Source organism: Rhizoctonia solani, chromosome 9 (genome assembly GCF_016906535.1).
Source record: "Rhizoctonia solani chromosome 9, complete sequence".
NCBI lineage: Eukaryota > Fungi > Basidiomycota > Agaricomycetes > Cantharellales > Ceratobasidiaceae > Rhizoctonia > Rhizoctonia solani.
In genome coordinates this window covers 1,577,952-1,597,227 of record NC_057378.1, presented here as the reverse complement: position 1 = coordinate 1,597,227, position 19,276 = coordinate 1,577,952, and the positions used below count along the sequence as shown (strand labels likewise).

The 19,276-nt window shown below is 47.1% G+C and overlaps 4 protein-coding genes across 4 annotated transcripts; 3 read left to right on the top strand and 1 right to left on the bottom strand.

Annotated features, from left to right (window-relative positions):
• Window positions 1–3,743: 3,743 nt before the first annotated feature.
• Window positions 3,744–7,081, top strand: RhiXN_08024 (OPT oligopeptide transporter protein; the record flags this gene model as incomplete). The annotated part of the gene is made up of 7 exons (XM_043327840.1): window positions 3,744–4,112; window positions 4,167–4,211; window positions 4,304–4,443; window positions 4,497–4,681; window positions 4,741–4,894; window positions 4,943–6,810; window positions 6,873–7,081. 7 exons carry the CDS (start codon window positions 3,744–3,746, stop codon window positions 7,079–7,081), a joined length of 2,970 nt encoding a protein of 989 aa, XP_043183225.1.
• Window positions 7,082–10,178: 3,097 nt separating this feature from the next.
• RhiXN_08023 (aspartyl protease) lies at window positions 10,179–13,687 on the top strand (the record flags this gene model as incomplete). Its single annotated transcript, XM_043327839.1, has 14 exons — window positions 10,179–10,289; window positions 10,357–10,591; window positions 10,652–10,690; window positions 10,748–10,772; window positions 10,844–11,128; window positions 11,174–11,264; window positions 11,315–11,444; window positions 11,509–11,576; window positions 11,629–11,943; window positions 11,994–12,044; window positions 13,263–13,281; window positions 13,331–13,369; window positions 13,423–13,447; window positions 13,501–13,687. The coding sequence occupies 14 exons, from the start codon at window positions 10,179–10,181 to the stop codon at window positions 13,685–13,687; spliced, it is 1,620 nt and encodes a 539-aa protein (XP_043183224.1).
• A 1,374-nt stretch (window positions 13,688–15,061) lies between these two features.
• RhiXN_08022 (aspartyl protease) lies at window positions 15,062–16,739 on the top strand (the record flags this gene model as incomplete). Its single annotated transcript, XM_043327838.1, has 12 exons — window positions 15,062–15,172; window positions 15,231–15,306; window positions 15,372–15,419; window positions 15,469–15,507; window positions 15,557–15,581; window positions 15,650–15,764; window positions 15,854–15,932; window positions 15,986–16,069; window positions 16,118–16,253; window positions 16,306–16,372; window positions 16,424–16,514; window positions 16,561–16,739. 12 exons carry the CDS (start codon window positions 15,062–15,064, stop codon window positions 16,737–16,739), a joined length of 1,050 nt encoding a protein of 349 aa, XP_043183223.1.
• Window positions 16,740–16,893: 154 nt separating this feature from the next.
• Window positions 16,894–18,791, bottom strand: RhiXN_08021 (choline monooxygenase; the record flags this gene model as incomplete). The annotated part of the gene is made up of 10 exons (XM_043327837.1): window positions 16,894–16,920; window positions 16,978–17,142; window positions 17,195–17,287; window positions 17,342–17,457; window positions 17,509–17,700; window positions 17,756–17,807; window positions 17,857–17,884; window positions 17,939–17,967; window positions 18,482–18,657; window positions 18,695–18,791. The coding sequence occupies 10 exons, from the start codon at window positions 18,789–18,791 to the stop codon at window positions 16,894–16,896; spliced, it is 975 nt and encodes a 324-aa protein (XP_043183222.1).
• Between the last annotated feature and the right edge of the window lie 485 nt (window positions 18,792–19,276).

Genomic DNA, 19,276 nt, shown 5'->3' with positions numbered 1-19,276 from the left:
TAGTACTTTGCATGTAAAGTGCAGCTTTTGGCTTCTAGAAAACCCGCACTTTCGGCGTTTACTGTGTATATATAACTATAAGATAGTTCCACATTCGGTGCATCGCAACGAGACCAATTAAGTTCAATTCAGTGGGAGCCTTGGTATTTTGATTATCAGAATATAATCGTCTATATGTATAACAGGCTTGCACAGAGAGATATGGAATTGTCTTCGCAGTCTTATGTATGACGGTCTGAAGCTTTATAGACCTGATTGAGACCATCTCTAATCTGGCCATTGGACATCCAGAAACGCTCTGAAGCTCCCGTGGCACATAGGGGTTATGGGAGCTCCACAGGCTTTCCTGATGGATTAGGTTGAGATTCAGCATGAATTCCCTAGAGGATTCATCTCGCAAACAGCCTTCGAGCTAAAAGTCATGCTTATCCCAAGAGTTAAGATAGTCAGACAGAGCACCTGTCAGACATAGCATAGAAAAGTATATAGAAAGGGAGTCGTTGGTGACAAGTCAAAGTCGCAGTATTCTTTCACCGCAGCTCGAGTTCTTGGAAATTATGAGATCGTGATCAAAATCTAGTTCCAGAGTACTATATTACCATACACAATCACATTGATGAAATAGAGTGTGAAGTCGTTGCGACCCAATCCATAGGAACGGAAACGGATACACACAGATACTCGCAAGTCCAGCGCCATTCTGCGTTTCTCCTGAAGGCTATCAGTTCGGAAAGCATTGATGAGTACAGCTCCGTTACTGTGACATTCCCTCTGACATTGGCTCCCTTATCTAAACCTTCGATAACAGGGTCGTGATATTTGAGCTCACAGGTACCCGCGCGTGCCAGTTCCCACCCTACTAGTACACTCATCAACTATCCTACTATTGCATTGAACGGGTTTAATTTAGGATAATTAACCTATCCTCTGGTCTAGCCTTCGTATGTACTGATGTATGTATATGTGTACATATGCGTGTATCTAGATATGAGGGGTCACGGTGACAAGTGCAAAACCGGTTCTTGACGCGGTACGAATAGGGGTTTCGGCCGGGCACCCAAGACTGCGACCGTCCGGATAGAAGGTTTGGGGTGGCAGAGAACCATGAGTGGCCACTAGTATCGTTTACAGGGACGGCGGGTGGATACTGAAAGTGCGAAGCCATACACGAGCATCGCGCTTGGTGCACTATTCGAGGTGGTAGGATGCAGTCGCGTTTGGGTGACTCATGTGACTAGGAGCCTCTGCTCTTTGGGTAAGTATCGCATGTGAGTCCTCCCCGCGCTGCGGTTCACCGACCACAAGTTACAGTTGGGTTCACGTATGTATTTCATTTATCAATTACAATTGATTTGATATAGAGAGTTCACCCACACAGATTCTCGATCGATGACAACCACTCGTATATTTTCCTGTCAACTTAATTGTTATTTAGGAGTCTTTTAAGATATGGATTTTAACTTTTTTTCCCATGGCTTGGGCGGAATGTCATGCTCATAAACCAATGTCATGGTAGGCATATACTCACACTCGCATTCCAACCCACAGCCAAGGGGTATCGATACTCCCGTGCCGAGCTCCCGAGCGTAGAATATCGCTATACTTGAATCTAACCATGCGAATGTAACATAGATTGTAAGAGATCAATTAAATTATTATGATGTGGTTAATTCAGGGGGTGGGAGGCCTGGCCTGTGGTCCACGGACTAGTCGCGCGCGGGAAGCACATCTATGAGCATATGATACTACTAGAAAAGAAACGTGGCCGTGGTAAAGCCATGTACCTGTGTCGTGTAGACTTAATATAGGAGATCGCATGATCATGAGTTGACCTTTTGAGTATGTCCAAGACAATTTTGCAGGCCGGAGGGGTCAGGAGTAAGGAGTAACCCACGATTAGGTAGGTATGAGCAGATGATGACGACAAGAATATATCATAAAACCATTCTAGTATCGTACCTTGCGCTTCATCAATATTGTTATTCTGATTACTTGTTAGTGTATCAACTATGACCTAGGCCATGATGAAACTTGGTGTGATAGCCCTTATCCCAAATCTCCCAATCGCACTCGGGATCGACGTCGGCCAAGGCTCCGTCGAACGCTAGCCAAGGCAGCTATCAACTCCACAACCCAGAAGCCTGGTTGAACTAGGCATGCGAACCGCATAAGGTTAAACCCTCCTCGAGCTTGACCCATAAAACGATGCACTTTAGCAGTCTCCGGACTCCACCCCACTGATTCTTGAGTAAACTTAATGTGAAGTAACATTATCGCGAAGCACCCAAGCACATGCTACGCATCATCCGTTCCATATAAAGGGATGATTAGATTTCCGGCCCCGGCAAGGATAGGGGTGGCGTGCTTGGTGCGGCATACGTGAATGATGCGGGATGGTTTATTATGGAATAGAGAGCCATGGAGTGAGAATTATTCGAAGGGTACGGTGATGACACTAATCATTGGCCTGATATCTCAGGCAGGAAGAGACTCGGCAAGATAGCAGATTGAACCGTTTCGCTTGATGGCGTAGGTGCTATTCTAGAGGCAAGAGGAAGTGTTTTAAGATGTTGGCGACTGGTATGGGAGTTTTCCCGGTACCGGAGTAGATCAACAGCGTGACAGAAAGACAATGGTTCTATCCTGGAGTACCAGGTGAGAAGCCCGTGTTCTCCGGAAGAAGCACGTGTTCGAATATGAAGCCTATTTCTTATTTCGTCGAAAAGTATGTGTAAAAGAATAGAACTGAATTGTAGAGTCTGGTCTAGAATAGAGAAAGGTACGGAGGGGCAGATGTCGCTGCCAAACAAACCAGGTAGAACGTGGCGCTCTAGCATGTGAAATAAAGGGACAGAACTTGACATGGTCGTGGGAATACTCATTCAGTGCAATAAAGCCGAGGTGATGTTGAACTGCCATATGGCGACATTTCGTTAATTCGTAACTAGGCCGATCAAGTTCGTACGTCACCAGCGATAGGACAGAATACAAGACAAAGATAAGTCGAGATGACCCCAGGTTCCTCCGGGACAATGCTGGTGCTGCGGAGAAAGAATAGACAAGGAGCGATAGGTACAGCTCGAGGAGTTGCGGTATAATGCTTCATCCACCCACCTGAGAACCTCGTGCATCGCAGAGCTTCTCCAGGCACACGACAAGGTAATTCGAAGGTGGCTAATAGATGAGAGACCTATTAATAGCATCAATCTGAGAGCATTCTTCGTATTCCTGGATTAGGAAATAACACCCATTGGTGCTGTTATGTTATATCGGCCGGAGTAGGGCTGTGGCGAGAGCATGGTGGGACTATGGCGTGCGAGTTCCGGTTGGGTGCGGGAACCGAGGAAGTGGCCTGAACCTCTCGGTAGGTATCCGCACCCACTATTAAGCGTAGCGTTCGTTCTCGCCATCCGACCTTCTAAAGGCGAAGGCTGGAGTATCGCCGCCAAATGTAAGGAGACTATATGAAATTCACCGACCAATGGCACGTGGTGAGCCCTGAAAGAACCTGCGGTCGGATTCGGGACAACATCCTCGGAGCAACCACAACCGACTCACCCATTGGGCCGACAAATAGACGATTGGAGCTCTTGCCGGTGCCCAGACAATTAGAATTCAACGAAGACTTCGCATCTGGATTTGTTGCGGAGGAGATAAGTCCGGCGACAACGGTTGACGCTCCGGACGGTACAGGCTGAGCCCACCTGCAATTGAGGCTATTTGGGATACCTCAGGGACGATCGATGTCTCCTGTACGTGAAGGAAGCTCAGGCAGTGGCATGGGCGATGGTATGTTAATTGCTGAATATCAGATGGCTTCGCGTGACTGGCATGGACCATATGCCAAGGTACCATGTATCTACTTGGCATCACCGTATCCATTGTTAGAACGCCCAGCTCGCGGATTTTTGGCACTCATCACCGCCCCCGCAGATGTGTTCGAGAAGGTTTCTTATCGTATAGGAGTACGCAACGACAGCAGCGATGGATACGCAGCTTGGCACTTCAAAGTATGCGGGAGAACTCCATGGAAGTGCACACAATGTCAAGCGATGGACGTCCCTGATACATGCGCAAAGAACCCGGGGGTGGTGAATGTTGATCAAATGGTCGTGTGCGAATGATACAATTCAATGGAGAAGTGCCTGTGCTGAATTTTCCTCAAGTGGCAGTCGCCCGTGGCCACATTCATCATCGAAAGCTTGCTCACAGTGAGTGTTGTAGCTTTGTTCTACTCTTCTTACATTGGTAGCTTTGCCTCATAATGTAATTTGATTGGCTAACGTTATCAGCCACGCGACAGGTTCTCGGTAACAAATATAGACCCTTGGCATTGGATGATCTGGGCAAAGCAAGAATAGCGGACCAAATCGGGACAGAAGCATTGCGAGCACATGCTGCGGGAACGACCTGGAGTGAGCATACGGCGCTGGCTGATAGCGGGTACGCGGAACCACAAGGCTGCTCCAAATGTGTCCTGTATAAATCGACTCCAGCCTCATCCTCGCTCCTTACGGCCTGCCTCTATCCCCCCCTGCTCCCTCACGGTTGAGCGCTGCAGTAGCCCATCCCTCCCCTCCCGCCATGGCTGATATTACTCAAGAGAAGACTCTGAAGCGCTCCGGCTCCTCCTTCGACCAGAAGGACCCGGAGATCGGCCACAAGGTTGACCCCGTCAGTGGTGAGTGGCGCTCTGACTCATCCCGTTACCCCGCACTCATCCTCCTTATTTGTGTCTAGATGAGGTTGTTGCCGACGTTGCCGGAGCTCGCTTCGATGACCCCAACCTTGACCGCACTCACCTTGGCGACCTTGAAGAGGACTCTCCTTACCCGGAAGTCCGCTCTGCCGTCGCCAACACCGATGACCCAGATATGCCCGTCAATACGATCCGGTATGTTCACTCGGGCTCGAAGTTTGATATTTTCTAACACTTTCATAGTGCTTGGTTCCTCGGCATTATCTGGGCTATCCTCCTCCCCGGTCTGAATCAGTTCTTCTTCTTCCGTTACCCCTCCGTCACCATCGGCAACCTCGTAGCCCAGCTCATCTCGTTCCCCATGGGCCGCTTCTTGGCTTGGGCTCTTCCTCGTCGTCGTATCTTCGGTCTCGACCTCAACCCTGGGCCATTCTCGATTAAGGAACACGTTCTAATTACAGTCATGGCCACCGTCGGCGCCGGCTCTGCGTACGCGACTGATATTGTTGCCGTACAACGTGTGTATTACGGACAAACTTGGAACTTCAGCTACCAATGGATGGTAGTCATGAGTACTCAGCTCATCGGCTTCTCGATTGGCGGTGTCGCCCGTCGTTTCCTCGTTGCTCCTCCTTCCATGATCTGGCCTGCCAACCTCGTCTACTGCGCACTCTTCAACACCCTCCACCAACAGCAATACGCTGGTGCTGGTTCCCGCGGAGGTATTAGCCGCGAGCGCTTCTTCGTTTACGTCTTTATTGGCGGCTTCTTCTGGTACTTCCTCCCCGGATACCTCTTCACTGCCCTCTCCTACTTCTCGTGGGTGTGCTGGATCGCTCCGAACAATGTCAAGGTCAATCAGATGTTCGGTGTCATCCACGGTATGGGTATGTCCCTCTTCACGTTTGACTGGTCGCAAATTGCCTACATCGGCTCTCCTCTCGCGACCCCGTGGTGGGCTGAGGCCAACGTCATGGCTGGCTTCTTCTTCTTCTTCTGGTTCCTCACTCCTGTCCTGTACTACACCAACACCTGGTACGCTCAGTACATGACCATCTCGGGCCGTACCTCGTACGACAACCAGAAGAAGGCCTACGATGTCAACCGTATCCTCAATCCGGACGCTACTCTCAACATGGAGGCATACAAGGCTTATTCTCCTCTGTTCCTCTCCACGACCTTTGCCCTCTCCTACGGTCTCTCGTTCGCCAGTATCACCTCGACCATCATGCACGCTATCCTCTACTTCCGCAAGCAGATTTGGACCCAAGCCCGTCGTTCGTTGCACGAGCAGCCCGATATCCATGCCCGCTTGATGAGCCGCTACAAGCAGGTCCCCGAGTGGTGGTATGCCCTTATCTTCATCCCCTCGCTCATCTTTGGTATCGTCTCGATCGAGGTTTGGCCCACTCAAATGCCGGTTTGGGCGTTCTTCTTGGCTTTGATCATTGCGTTTGTGTACATCATCCCGATCGGCATGATTCAGGCCATCACGAACCAACAAGTCGGTCTGAATGTCATCACCGAGCTCATCATCGGCTATGCCCTTCCCGGTCGTCCGATCGCCATGATGATGTTCAAGACCTGGGGTTACATTACCATGGCCCAGGCTCTCCAGTTCACCTCCGATTTTAAGCTCGGCCACTACATGAAGGTTCCTCCTCGTCCGATGTTCCTCGCTCAGATCGTCGCTACCGTCATTGCTGGCACTGTCCAGCTTGGTGTACAGGCCTGGATGTTCACCAACATTCCCGGAATGTGTACCGAAGACCAACCCGATGGCTTCATCTGCCCTTCGACCGAAGTGTTCGGTACTGCCTCGATCATCTGGGGTGTCATCGGTCCCGCGCTCCAATTCTCCAAGGGCCAGATCTACTACGGCTTGTCGTTCTTCTTCCTCATCGGTGCCATCTGCCCTGTTATTGCCTGGTCGATCACCCGCAAGTGGCCCAACTCGTTCTTCAAGTACGTCAACTTCCCGGTCATCTTCAACGGAACCGGCTTGATTCCCCCGGCGAGTGCGATCAACTTTGTCCCCTGGGCGATTGTTGGGTTCATCTTCCAGTACGTCATTAGGAGGAGACACTTCCAGTGGTGGGTCAAGTACAACTGTGAGTCTCATTCATTCATATATTCCTTTCAATCTTGATACTAATCTATAATTCTTTCTCAGACGTCTTGTCCGCTGCACTCGACTCTGGAGTCGCCATCTCCATTGTTATCATCTTCTTCTGCTTGCAATACCCCAAGAACGGTACCATCGGCGAGAACAACGTCCTCACCTGGTGGGGTAACACCGTTTACACCGAAACCGCCGACGCCAAGGGTTCGCCTTTGCGCGTTCTTGCTCCTGGCGAGACGTTTGGTCCTTCCTCCTGGTAAACATCTATGGAGACTCACCCCTCCAGTGATTTGTTCCAGAGAGACCTTTCCACCCCACTTCTTGTCTATCGCTTTATGATGTGATTTATCCGTCTTTTTTTGTTATTGATGCTTGTTGTATGTGGGGTCGGATTTGTTTGTAGGTTAGGGATGATCTGATAAATAAGATGTAATAATACGATCTTATATGAACACATCAAAAGACCGAGAAAGCTGAGAACTCCACGCGTATCCTGGTTTGCAAAACTCAGCAGATGCTTGTGGTTGTTCCACTACCTTCATTCCGCTCAGTTGAAGCAAGTGCGACTAGGCAATCGCTGAACGCATACATCGAAGCGGTTTTCTGTTATTGAGATTGCAGAAAGATGGTTTAGAGGTATCTAGAAATACTCGGCCATATAGTGCTACGCGCTAGACGGACTGTTCGAGGTGGTAGGCTGGGATTGTGTGCGGGTGACTCACGTGACTGAACCTACGTTCCTCGACTAAATAACTAAGTGTCTTATATGAATCCTCCACGCGCTGGGGTTCACCTGTCACCATTTTGCGAAAGTATTAACTTTTGGCTAGAGCGCTTTTCATAAATCTAGACGTTTTGCACAGGGGCTATTGTACAGGGTCAAAGGTCTAATTATGTCAGACGTACCAGAAATGTGGCCCTAGTTATAGCCCCACCTCCAATACTCGACTCAACCATACCCTACTGTTTCATTGATACATCTACAAAACAACTATTACTACATATAAGGGAGAAAAAATCATAAAAAAGGCCAAAGGCCTTACTGGAGTGTCTCGACAAACTATCTAGCGAATAGTTCAATTATACAACAAGACCGGGAGTGTGGTGCGGCGGCATAATCATGGGGAACGACGCTAGTACTTGAAAACACGCCAACCAAAGTGGCAGGCTGTGCATTTTCGATAGCTGGGTCGATAGCAATGATAGAACTATTGTTACAATGATTGAACTGAATGTAGTGGCAGTTGGAATCCATTCTAGTTAGATAACAAGTCGCTTGAGTAAGGAAACATTGACACTCCGTCATCTGTTTTGTACGACTCAAATTCAATAGACACATTCATTTAATAGATACGCTCCGGTCCTTCTGTGATTCTCATTGTACGATAAGATTGTTTATTATACGTAGTTTTACTCATTTGTTACCTTGTTTTCTGGCTTTCAGTCTTGCACTGGCGGGATCCTGAGCACTTGGTAAGGCTTACTGAATCCAGGGACTATCCTTGTACGATAGACCCTGTACGAAATGTCTAGAGTTGTGAAAGCGCTCTATCTCAACAGTCCTTCCCCTTGCTCCCAGCAAAGCTCGTTATGCGCTGATAAGGGTTGAATGAACATGCACTCCAAAGCGCCACACGGTCACTGATAATGGCACTCAGCGTAATCTGAGATTAAGGAGCAAGTACTCGTTTATCCTGTATTACAGGGACAACATATTACTCCTACTTCAAGATTCTACCAAGACGTATACACCCTTTTGAGCCTTTAGTTCACCCCTGGTATCTCGTACTCGAGCTGAGGTCTCGTCTGCCATGCGCTAACCTACAGGGGATGGTATGCCACAAGCACGTGCCTTCACATACCCAAGCCCAAACCCGAGATTAGACCCAGAAACTAATAGTGTCATCCTGAATCATCTAGATATATTCGCTGGTCTCTTGAAAGTGAGGTGCTTATTATCCAAGCTATGTCCGACAAGAAACATCACCCTATAGCTGCACCAATCTCGCGACGTCCATCACTAAAACGATCCCTCACCTCAGTACTATCTAAATTTTCTCGCAAGGCGACTGTAGAGGCACCTCTACGGGCATCTAGCTGGGACAGCAACTGGCAAGCCCGTTCAGAGCACCCAAGGAGAGTGGGGTTTAAATCATCGGATCCCCATTCTGCTCATTCGGGGGTCGAGATTGTCCAGAGCGGCGGAGATGCACTCTCGAAAGCACAGGATGCATTCACTAATAGCAACCGAGCTGTTTGGACTCGCATATTATGGTCCGTCCCTTTAGAATATGACCCTCAGCCCAAAGAGTACTATCCAAGATCACAAGCAAAGACGTAGTGGAGGGGCTATCTTTACTCGCGGTGAGCATTAATACACCCATATATTTCACACTGTAGATAACCGACTTGAAGCAGATTCGAAGTTATCTTGAGACCGAGAGAGGCGCCTTCTTTTGCAACGTGGACCGAAATACGAGCAATCCGCATACACTTGAAGTAGACTGGATAACCTTTAGGGATACTCAAAAAACTAGAGACAAAATACTTCAGCGAGAAGTACTGAAGAAGTAAGGGTTATATCGAGCAGTAGTATGTCGACCTTCTCACTGATATAATGATACATATACAGTGAGCCCGCTCTTTTTGTCCTGATTTATGCTTTCCGAATGATACCAAATGGGAAATCAGTTGCTCTGTGGCGCAGAAATCGACATACCGCCACATATCCTAAGGAAAAATGCCAACGCAATCGCGGCGAAAAGACGAGAGTTGAGGGCTACCGAGTCTCAGTACGTCATCAAGATTAGGTAAGGAATTGAGTCACTCCACCTGCGTATCTAGCAAATCTACATCAGCCCGCCAAGTAAAGAACTATCGGACGAGTCTGGTCTGCGGCGTCTTGCCTCGCTCTCGCGACACCGCAAACGAGTATGAATTCGCGATCACTCGGAGCAATAAACCATTGGTTGGGTACATAATTTATAAGTTCTGTGACGATTGAATATTTTAATATGTGTAGCTTATGGGTTGCCAAGGTATATATTCTAGTCAATGTACGTGCGGAATTGAGTTAAATGCCATCCTGCTGGCCCGGTGAGCAATGACGAGCCAGCGTGGGCAAATGAGCGAGTGTACGTAATGACAGCTGGCCCAACATGAAATCCGCCCCCCATGTGTCGGGACTGTGCTTACGAGAATTATGATAATTAGGTACCTCTCGTCATCGAATGTGTACTTGGAACATAGCCAAGTCGAAGTGTTTGGAGCCTTAGAATGCCGTCATGCTCCATTGAAAAAGACCGAGGCGAAGCGGAGGCTATATAGCCTTCCATTACCTTTACCTTGCTCTATAATATGTCAGCTACAGACTTCTACAAGCGAAATGGATGCTTCAAGCGTTGTCCTGGTGGGTTCTCGGTCCAGGCAGCTCGCAATTATAACCATCGCCATGACGGGCCGACTGATGTAAGTAGGAGTCGTTCAGACTTAGATCCTCGATCAAGAAGTGAACTTGGGTTTCTTGATTATCCAGTATGCCAAATGCGTTCGCAAGTACAAGATTGGCGGCACGGCGCATACGCCATTTGTTTACAACCATCAAAGAGGTTGTGTATGTCGACGTAAAAAAAGAAGCCCAGTTGATTTCTCCACGGGTCCGAATACGCAAGGAAACATCCGGATTGCAGCTGAAATATCCGAGCTGCATGAAGTGAATCAGGACCCGGACGATGGGATGACGATGGTTCCTTCGCAAGACATCCAAAACGGTATTCATCACTTGATAGCTAAGGTTTCTCACCAATACAACTCATATCACGTCCATCTAGACACGGAATACGCATGTCCGGTGACTATCGGGACACCAGGTATATCCATGAGTCACTAAATAATCGCCTATACGTCGATTAAATTTTTGTGCGCAGGTGAAACCTTGACACTTGACTTCGAGTAAGTCGTACTTATGGTTCTCGTGTTAACCGCAGTGGGTGTATGCGCGCGTAACTGATATTTATGTGCAGCACAGGTTCGGCAGACCTGTGGGTCTGGTCATCTCAGGCCCGGGTAAGCAAGGCCGATATGAAAGGACGTGGGATTTATGACCCCAAGAAAAGTCGAACCTCCAAGAGGCTACGTGGTCATACGTGGGAAGTGCGATACGGTGATGGATCGAGCGCATCGGGAGTGGTGTACATGGACACGATTGTTATTGGCGACATTACGGTTGAAAATCAAGCTGTTGAAGTGGCAAGAGAGTTGAGCGATGATTTTCTACAAGCTGGGTGTGATGGATTGGTTGGGCTAGGGTGTGAGGTTCTTCATACAGATGAATTTGTGCACTGACCAAGCAGGAAATATCAAGTCCCAAGATTAAATCAGGTTCGACCCAATAGACAGAAAACGCCAATGGAGAATATGGTGGAGCAAGGTGTCATAAAAGATGTCAGTAGCTTTATCCATATATGTATCCGAAGGCTGACACACATCACTAGCCCATATTCACAGTCAAGCTTGACAAACGTGACTCGAGGGGGTTCTATACATTTGGGTTTATTGATGAGACGGTGCACTGTAGCAAATTCTACTGGCAGGATGTAGACAAAGAAAACGGCTGGTGGGAAGGTGTGTTTAAGGACTACATTCTGGACGAGGGGTGTGGACTGACACTTCTGCTGGTGACCTATAGTTCCTTCTGCTTACATCAAGATTGGGGACCAAATTTACAATCGGGGGCAAGAAAATACCGCTATAATCGTAAGTAATCTTAATTTATCCCTATTAGCGGGATGCCAAATGGTCCGAATAGGACACTGGGACGACGCTGGTATTGCTTGATGACGAGACCGTCGAGAGATTGTACTCTAAGATCGAAGGGCAGCATATGATGAGGACCAAGGCACGTATTTGGTCCTATCGCTCAAAGATGCACTCTAAAAGTTTCGAATATGAAGGCGGATACATCTTTCCAACCAAGTCTGATATTCCACATCTAGCTTTTTGTGTTGGAAGATGGCTATTCACTATGCCCGGGTATGAGCTCTCGTTTTCGGAAATGGGGAATGGAATGTCGTACGGGGCCGTCCAAAGTCGGGGACAGAACCGGCAGGACATATTAGGAGATGTAAGTGCAATATTAAGGCAGCTTCGAAAATCTTGACTTACTCCTTGAAGGTCTGGCTGAAGCATGTTTACGTTGTGTTCGAGCAGTCTGAAAAACCACGGGTTGGTGTAGCCCAGAGAAGCTAAAATGCGTTTTTGACCCCTCCCTTTGATGCGAAGCATATAGAATTCATCTACTTTATTACACATAGCGCTTTTGTTTGAACTACAATACATCCTATTGTAGAGCGGCAGGAACGGCGAAGCCAGATGTGGCGGTCTAATTAACGATAAACTCAGCTCAGAAGTGGTATAAACAAGCGAGGAAGCGTAATACAGAGGAAGCGACTATGTAATACATGAGATGGGAGACAGAAGAACACGGCAGTCCACAAGCCCGAATAGGGGCGTTCCAAATATGTAACATCCCGTACTTTCTAACCCAGGGACGGCGCAAGTCCATGCCCGACGCCCACGACCACCTTGTGATCCGCCGCCCAGCACTTATGAGTGAGCTTGAAAGATAAATAGATGCCCATGGGACTCGTGAGCACATGAACCCAGCTGACCACACGGCGCTCGGGAGGTGTAATACTTCACTGGAGATGTGGTGCTCAAAAGCATTGCCAGGGTGGGTTGTCAGCATGCACACGCACCCTCCTGGTCTTCATTATTGATTAACTCCCTGCAAAAGGCTGCATCTTCTGTCAAGTAAATATCACTTATTCCCAGTGTTTTTAGTACTCCGTGATGAGAAGAGCACGCGCGCCACATTTGCAATTGGGCCGGACTGTAGTTTCAAATTACTTAGCTTGACCCACATTACAGGGTTTGTCAGCAAAATTGTCTTGCTGCCTACCACAACCAACCAATGATTGCAAAAATGGCAAGTTCGGTACAAGTATGCCGGCACGCCAAGTGTGACCCATATTCCACCCTCACTTATATTGAACGACCATCTCGAGCTCAAATGATCCCACCCGATTACAATTACCCCACGCACGGGATTATTCATTATGGGCCAGGAGGATTTTCCGTACATGCCGACCGCAACGTAAAGTACAGACCGAATGGACCGAGTGACGTGCGTACGCAAAACCTATCCTTGAGTATGCTAACTAATTATAACATACTGCAGTACGCCAAGTGTATAAGAAAGTACAGAATCGGGGCCACGCAGTACACGCCTTTCTACTTCGATACAAACAGAGCTTGTGTGTGCCACTGCAAACAACCCGAGAAAGTGAATATCATGGGAAATATACCGGGAAACATACGAGTTGCTGCCTTTGATCGAGACCCCGTTAACCTCGATCATGACGATGGATGACTATTGTCCAGGCGAACGACATTCAGAACGGTTGGCGGATTTAGTAGTAATGCATCCTCGTTTCTGATAATTGGCCCAGATACCGAGTACGCATGTCCGGTGACAATTGGGACACCTGGTATGTGGTAGTTTATATCATAAGAATTGGGCATGATAACCTTCCTTACATAGGGGTTACTCTCACATTGGATTTTGAGTGGGTGGTCCAATTTACTGTCTCACTTTCACCAAAATATGAATCTCTCTTAGTACTGGATCATCAGATTTTTGGGTGTGGTGTTCGGAGTTTCGAGCAACCCGGGCTCAACTTGAAGGTCACAAAGTCTATGACCCTCATAGGAGCAAGACGGCCGAATCACTTCCAGGTGCAACATGGAAGATTAGTTATGGAGACGGGTCGCATGCATCTGGGGATGTTGTGATGGATACGATATAATTGGCGATATTACAATAAAGCAGCAAGCGGTGGAAGTGGCCCGACAACTCAGTGATGAATTTCTAAGAGGAGGGAGTGATGGATTGCTTGGCTTAGCTTGTGCGTCATTTCGTTTTCTGTGTGTTTAGTTTCGCTGACATCCTATAGTCCCCAAGTTGAATACAGTACACCTCACCAACAGAAGACACCAATGCAGAATATGGTGGAACAAGGACTCGTGAAAGATGTAAGAAGTTCGATCACACCTCAACCCTAAATTTACCTATTCCGTAATAGCCAATATTCACAGTCAAGCTTGACAAGCACGATTCGCGCGGATTTTATACATTCGGATACATCAACGAGCATGTACATGCAAGTAAATTGTATTGGCAGGGCGTCATAACAAAAAATGGGTGGTGGGAAGGTGCGATATATTCATTTTCTGGCCTCTTTGTACCCTTACGCCCGGTTCGCAGTTGTTTCTCCATATGTAAGGATAGGCTCCAAGATATATAACCGCGGACGGTGCAATACGGCCATCATTGTGAGATTAGCTGACCTCACTAATACTGCGGAATTGATTTCGGTAAATCTAGGACACTGGAACGACTCTCATTCTGTTGGATGATGACACTATTGAACGTTTGTATTCTCAAATTCCAGGAGCCAGTTGGATCGGCATATAGGTACGCTCGCTATTCGAGTGGTTTGAATGATCAGTATCTTACCAGTTCACACAGGTGGATATATTCCCGACCCATGCACGTATTCCTGAACTTGCGTTTTGCGTCGGAAGGTGGCTATTTACTATACCCGGCGGGGATCTAGCGTTCTCGGATGCGGGCAATGGGATGTCTTATGGTGCTATTCAGAGCCGAGGGCAGAACAAGCAAGACATACTGGGAGATGTGTTTCTGAAACACGTATATGTTGTCTTTGATCAAGGGAAAACGCCGAGAGTGGGGGTTGCCCAGAGAAGTTAAACTTATGGTATCCGAACTGGACTGATTGTATATCTCAGTTCAGCTGTATATGGATATAGCTCATACAATTATAGATAAACTCCGTCGACTATTCGTTTCATGCTGACAAGGGGGCTATCGTTCTTCACTTGGATTGGAGGAAGTTCATATATATGTAAAATAATTCATATTTGCCCTGCGTCTTCTCGCCGTGTTAGTCTAAAACCAGCCCATATCTCTCGCCCCACATAAACGTAAATATTTCGCTGATGCATATAAATAGCAATCATCTGCACGACTGCGGCATCTCCTCATCAAAATTAGGCACCGGAGATAGAAATGGTTGCCTAGCAAACTATCTTGGAATGAAAAGAGTGTATATATTGTGGCCCTGGACAGTGCAAGATAAATCAAGCTGCCCTGAGTTCAAATGATCCTGCCCGAAATTCACTCCGACTATGGGACTGTTCATTACAAACCAGCAGGATTTTCCATACATGCGCATCGTAACACACTGCATCGACGGCACGGACCCAATGCTGTGAGTTGAAGCCTTATACTAATTTCATGTGGGGCCACTCATGTTATTGCCACCATAGTATGCCAAATCTGTGAGAAAGTATAAAATTGGCCCCACCAACCATACACCTTTCTTCTTCGACGAAATCGCGGCTTGTGTGTTCCACCACAAACACTGGAGGGAGATATTGGGCAACAATGCAGTGGATTGGATGTAAAAGGGCCTGACAATAGGATGGCTATTGTTCAGGCGGAGGATATTCACAACGGTGATAATGCTAATTGAAGCATGGTCTCAATTTCTGATACTCTGCTTAGACTCCGAATACGCATGCCCAATAACAGTCGGGTCACCTGGTAAGCAGCAGTGAAAGAGTATAAGTCGAATCACTGAATGGAAATCAAGGGGTTACTCTTATCTTGGATTTCGAGTGCGTCGTTTATATCTCCTGGTTATCGTTGAATTGCGCCCACTTACACGACTATGAATGACAATTAGCACCGGATCGTCCGATTTTTGGGTTCGATCTTCTGAATTCGAGCAAACCGTGCGCAAATTGAAAGCCATCGTGTGTACACCCCCCACAAAAGTAGAACCTCTGAACGAGTTCCAGGTGACTTGGAGTATTAGCTATGGAGACGGCTCGCACGCTTCCGGGGATGTGGTGTTAGATACAGTAGCCATCGGAGATATTACTATTAGAAGCCAGCAGTGGGAGTATCTCAGCACCTCAGCGACGAATTCTTGAAAGACGGAAGTGATGGACTACTCGGTTTAGCTTGTAAGCCCACACAGGATATCATAGATGCATTATCTGACTCGACCCGAGCGCAGTCCCAAAGTTAAATACGGTGAAGCCGTATCAACAGAAGACTCCAATGCAGAATATGGTCGAACAAGGGCTAATAAAGGATGCAAGTATTTCGTTTACTTTTCTGATTAAGATACATCTATTTACCTCCATAGTAGCCGATTTTTACCGTCAAGCTAGACAACATGATTCTCACGGATTTTACACGTTCGGCTACATCAGCGAGCACATCCACGCGAGCAAGTTATATTGGCAGGATGTTATCAGTGATAATGGTGGTGGGAAGGTATGGTTCATTCATACTATACCACTTATACCACATGCACATTTATCGAATTTATAGTGGTCTCCCTTATGTGAAGATTGGTCACAACATTTATGACCGAGGGCATTTGAATACCGCCATCATAGTGAGTAGTATCTTGATAACCAAAGTTTCAGGTTGAATATGCTTCAATCAGGACACTGGGACCACTCTTATCCTAATGGATGATAGAACCGTTGAGAATTTATATTCTCAGATCCCGGGGGCAAAGTTAGACCGAACTCTAGGTAAGTTGACTCATATCGATTATCAAATATTAAGTATTTTCTCCAGGTGGCTACATCTTCCCGACCGATGCTTGCGTCCCCAAACTCGCATTCTCAATCGGAAAATGGTTATTCACCATCCCTAGTGAAGATTTAGCATTTTCAGATGCTGGCGATGGAATGGCCTACGGGGCCATTCAGAGCCGAGGGCAGAACAAACAGGACATCTTGGGGACGTGTTCCTGAAGCATGTTTATGTGGTGTTTGACCAGGGAATGAACCCTAAAGTAGGTGTTGCTCAACGAGATTAAGTCTTTAACTATGCACAAATGTTGTATCTCGAATTTAATACATGTATAATCAGATGTGGCCACAGTGTATTTATTTTCACCATGTATTTTCACCATGTCATTTCGGGACCCAAGCTCTGTACGAAAGTTGGCCTCATCAATAACAATATAAAACCTAATCAAGAACTACGTACCGTGCAAACGGAGTCGATGCTTTCACCCCCGCATCCCTTGGGATTTTTATCCTCGCATTGAGACCTGGGCGTTGCGGGATTCCATTCGTGCCCAAGCCTCTTCTCAAGTGCTAGATGCTCCTCAACATATTCCTTGACGCGAGCTTGATAATATAGTACTCCGTTCTACTCGAGATTGTGAGTAAAAAGCTTATTTTGCCTCGGATGGTAGGCGAACCTCATTGCTCGGGTGGAGCACACCGCGGCTGTAGATACCCGTATTGAGATTTCGTTGGGTAGCTACACATAGCAAGTAATCTTCCTCTTCGACCTATCAGCTTTCGGTCAATAACCTTACTATTTGATACAAGATAGCTTGAATCACCTGCTCATAAAACTCCATATACTCCTTCAAGCGTTCCATAGACACAGTTTTTCTCTTGAACACATCATATTCCATTTTGGTTGTGTAGCACTCAGAGGAACCACACGCATCCTGGTCTCGAAATTAGCGCCTCTTATATCAATCCAACAATACACAATTCAACCTACATATACCACATGACATCCGTAACAGTGACCCACATGCAGGGAAGACAAAGGTAAATGTTGGTGGGGCATCATCTTGGCCAGCGCCCTTGGGTTGAATCGCGTTTGGTTTAGAATTATTGTCGGCAGTGTGGCGCGCAAAGTTCGTCTTAGGAGTTACTTTGTAGGTATCAAGGGAGAGAGATTTGGCAAAGCCTGAAGAAATGGCGTTTCTTAGATTCGGAATGAAGAGGGTTGGTTTCGTACTCACCTGGATGAGCAATATTGCAGTGGTAGCATTCTTGGTATCCATCCATGAGTGTCTTTGATCAAGTGTTAGAAGGTGATGTGAAATACCAAAAGAGAACACACCTTCCAGTTGTATGCGCCGGTCACGGTCCTAATTATACAAACCCATGAGTTACAATACCGTCCTAAAGCTATGGTTACTTACCAGCTATATGCATACTCATAATCCCAAGGCTAAAATTACTCCACTCGCTGACAAGATCTCCGAAATGTTCCTCGAAAGTAAGTTGCCCAGGAGGAATACGACTTGGGTCGCTTCTCAGGATCATATCAGCCTCAGTCGGTACGGGCGGTACGCCATCATCATTATCGATGTTCGCCGCAAATTAATGAAGATGAATCCAGCCGAGGTGACGTGTGTTCGAATACGGAATAGTCCGTTTTCGGAAGGCTTGAAGCTGGGGACATTGTTGAACTTTGGAGCCTTGATTAGAGCGCCAGTCGAAGATGAGTAGGACCATCCGTGGTACTTGCATCCGATAACAGTACTTGAGCCAGTCTCTTTTTGGACAAGCGGAAAGGCACGGTGACGGCATACGTTCTGAAAAGTACAATCACTATATGGGTCGGAGGCTTGGCGATGATACGCGCTGTGGACGACTTACGTGGAAAGCGTTCTACAAAAAAGAAGAGGAAGAACTTATGTCAGGTGATAGTAGGTAGAAGATGGAGAATGATGAGAACTAACATAGTTTCCTTCTTTGGTGAGGATAACAAAATAGCTATACCCCGCAAGTTCGAGTTTGAGATAGTCCCCTGGCTTTTGGAATCGTGAGGTATGAGTGGATAACATCCAGAGTTTAGAGAAAATGGCGCGGCGTTCGATGTGGTAGATTCTGTATATCAAGTGGATTGAGCAGCAAGCTAATTGGATAAAAATAAATGAATTGCCTCTCATCACGATACCATTGAGCAGGAAGGGACTTCTGGGATGCATCCACAGGTGAAGCAGGTTCCGAGTCCAATGTGTATGAAGAGGTCGCAACAGGGGGTGTCATTGTAAGATAGACCGATGAACCGAGATGTAAGGTGTTGCACGTCGGTCAAGAAGGCCATAGGTTTATATGCTTGTGAGCATATTGTTGGCATTCCAGCACCAGCCGCTAATAGCAAAGATAAACCACGAGAAGAGCAAATGCAAGATAACCGATTGGGAAACCAACCCCAGAATCAACTCTCCCAGGCGCATTGGATCCAGATCTATCCTTATGTAGAAGTTCCCCCTGCGTATCAGTCAGTGGTGAATCCTTCTTTGTTTGCAAATGAGATAAACCTTCTGCCAAGTTTACGTGTGAAGCTTGTGGTGGAGGTTGGCGATAACCGAATGTGGAATGCCGCGGGTTCCCGCGTAGGTAGCTCCAAAGGTTGAGGTCACCGGAGACCTGAGGCACTATTGAATATTCACGGAACATATGGTCATGTGGGGTTACGCAGTGTGAATGATAGAACTATACTAGGTTGCGATCAAACGCCAAGGGGGGAA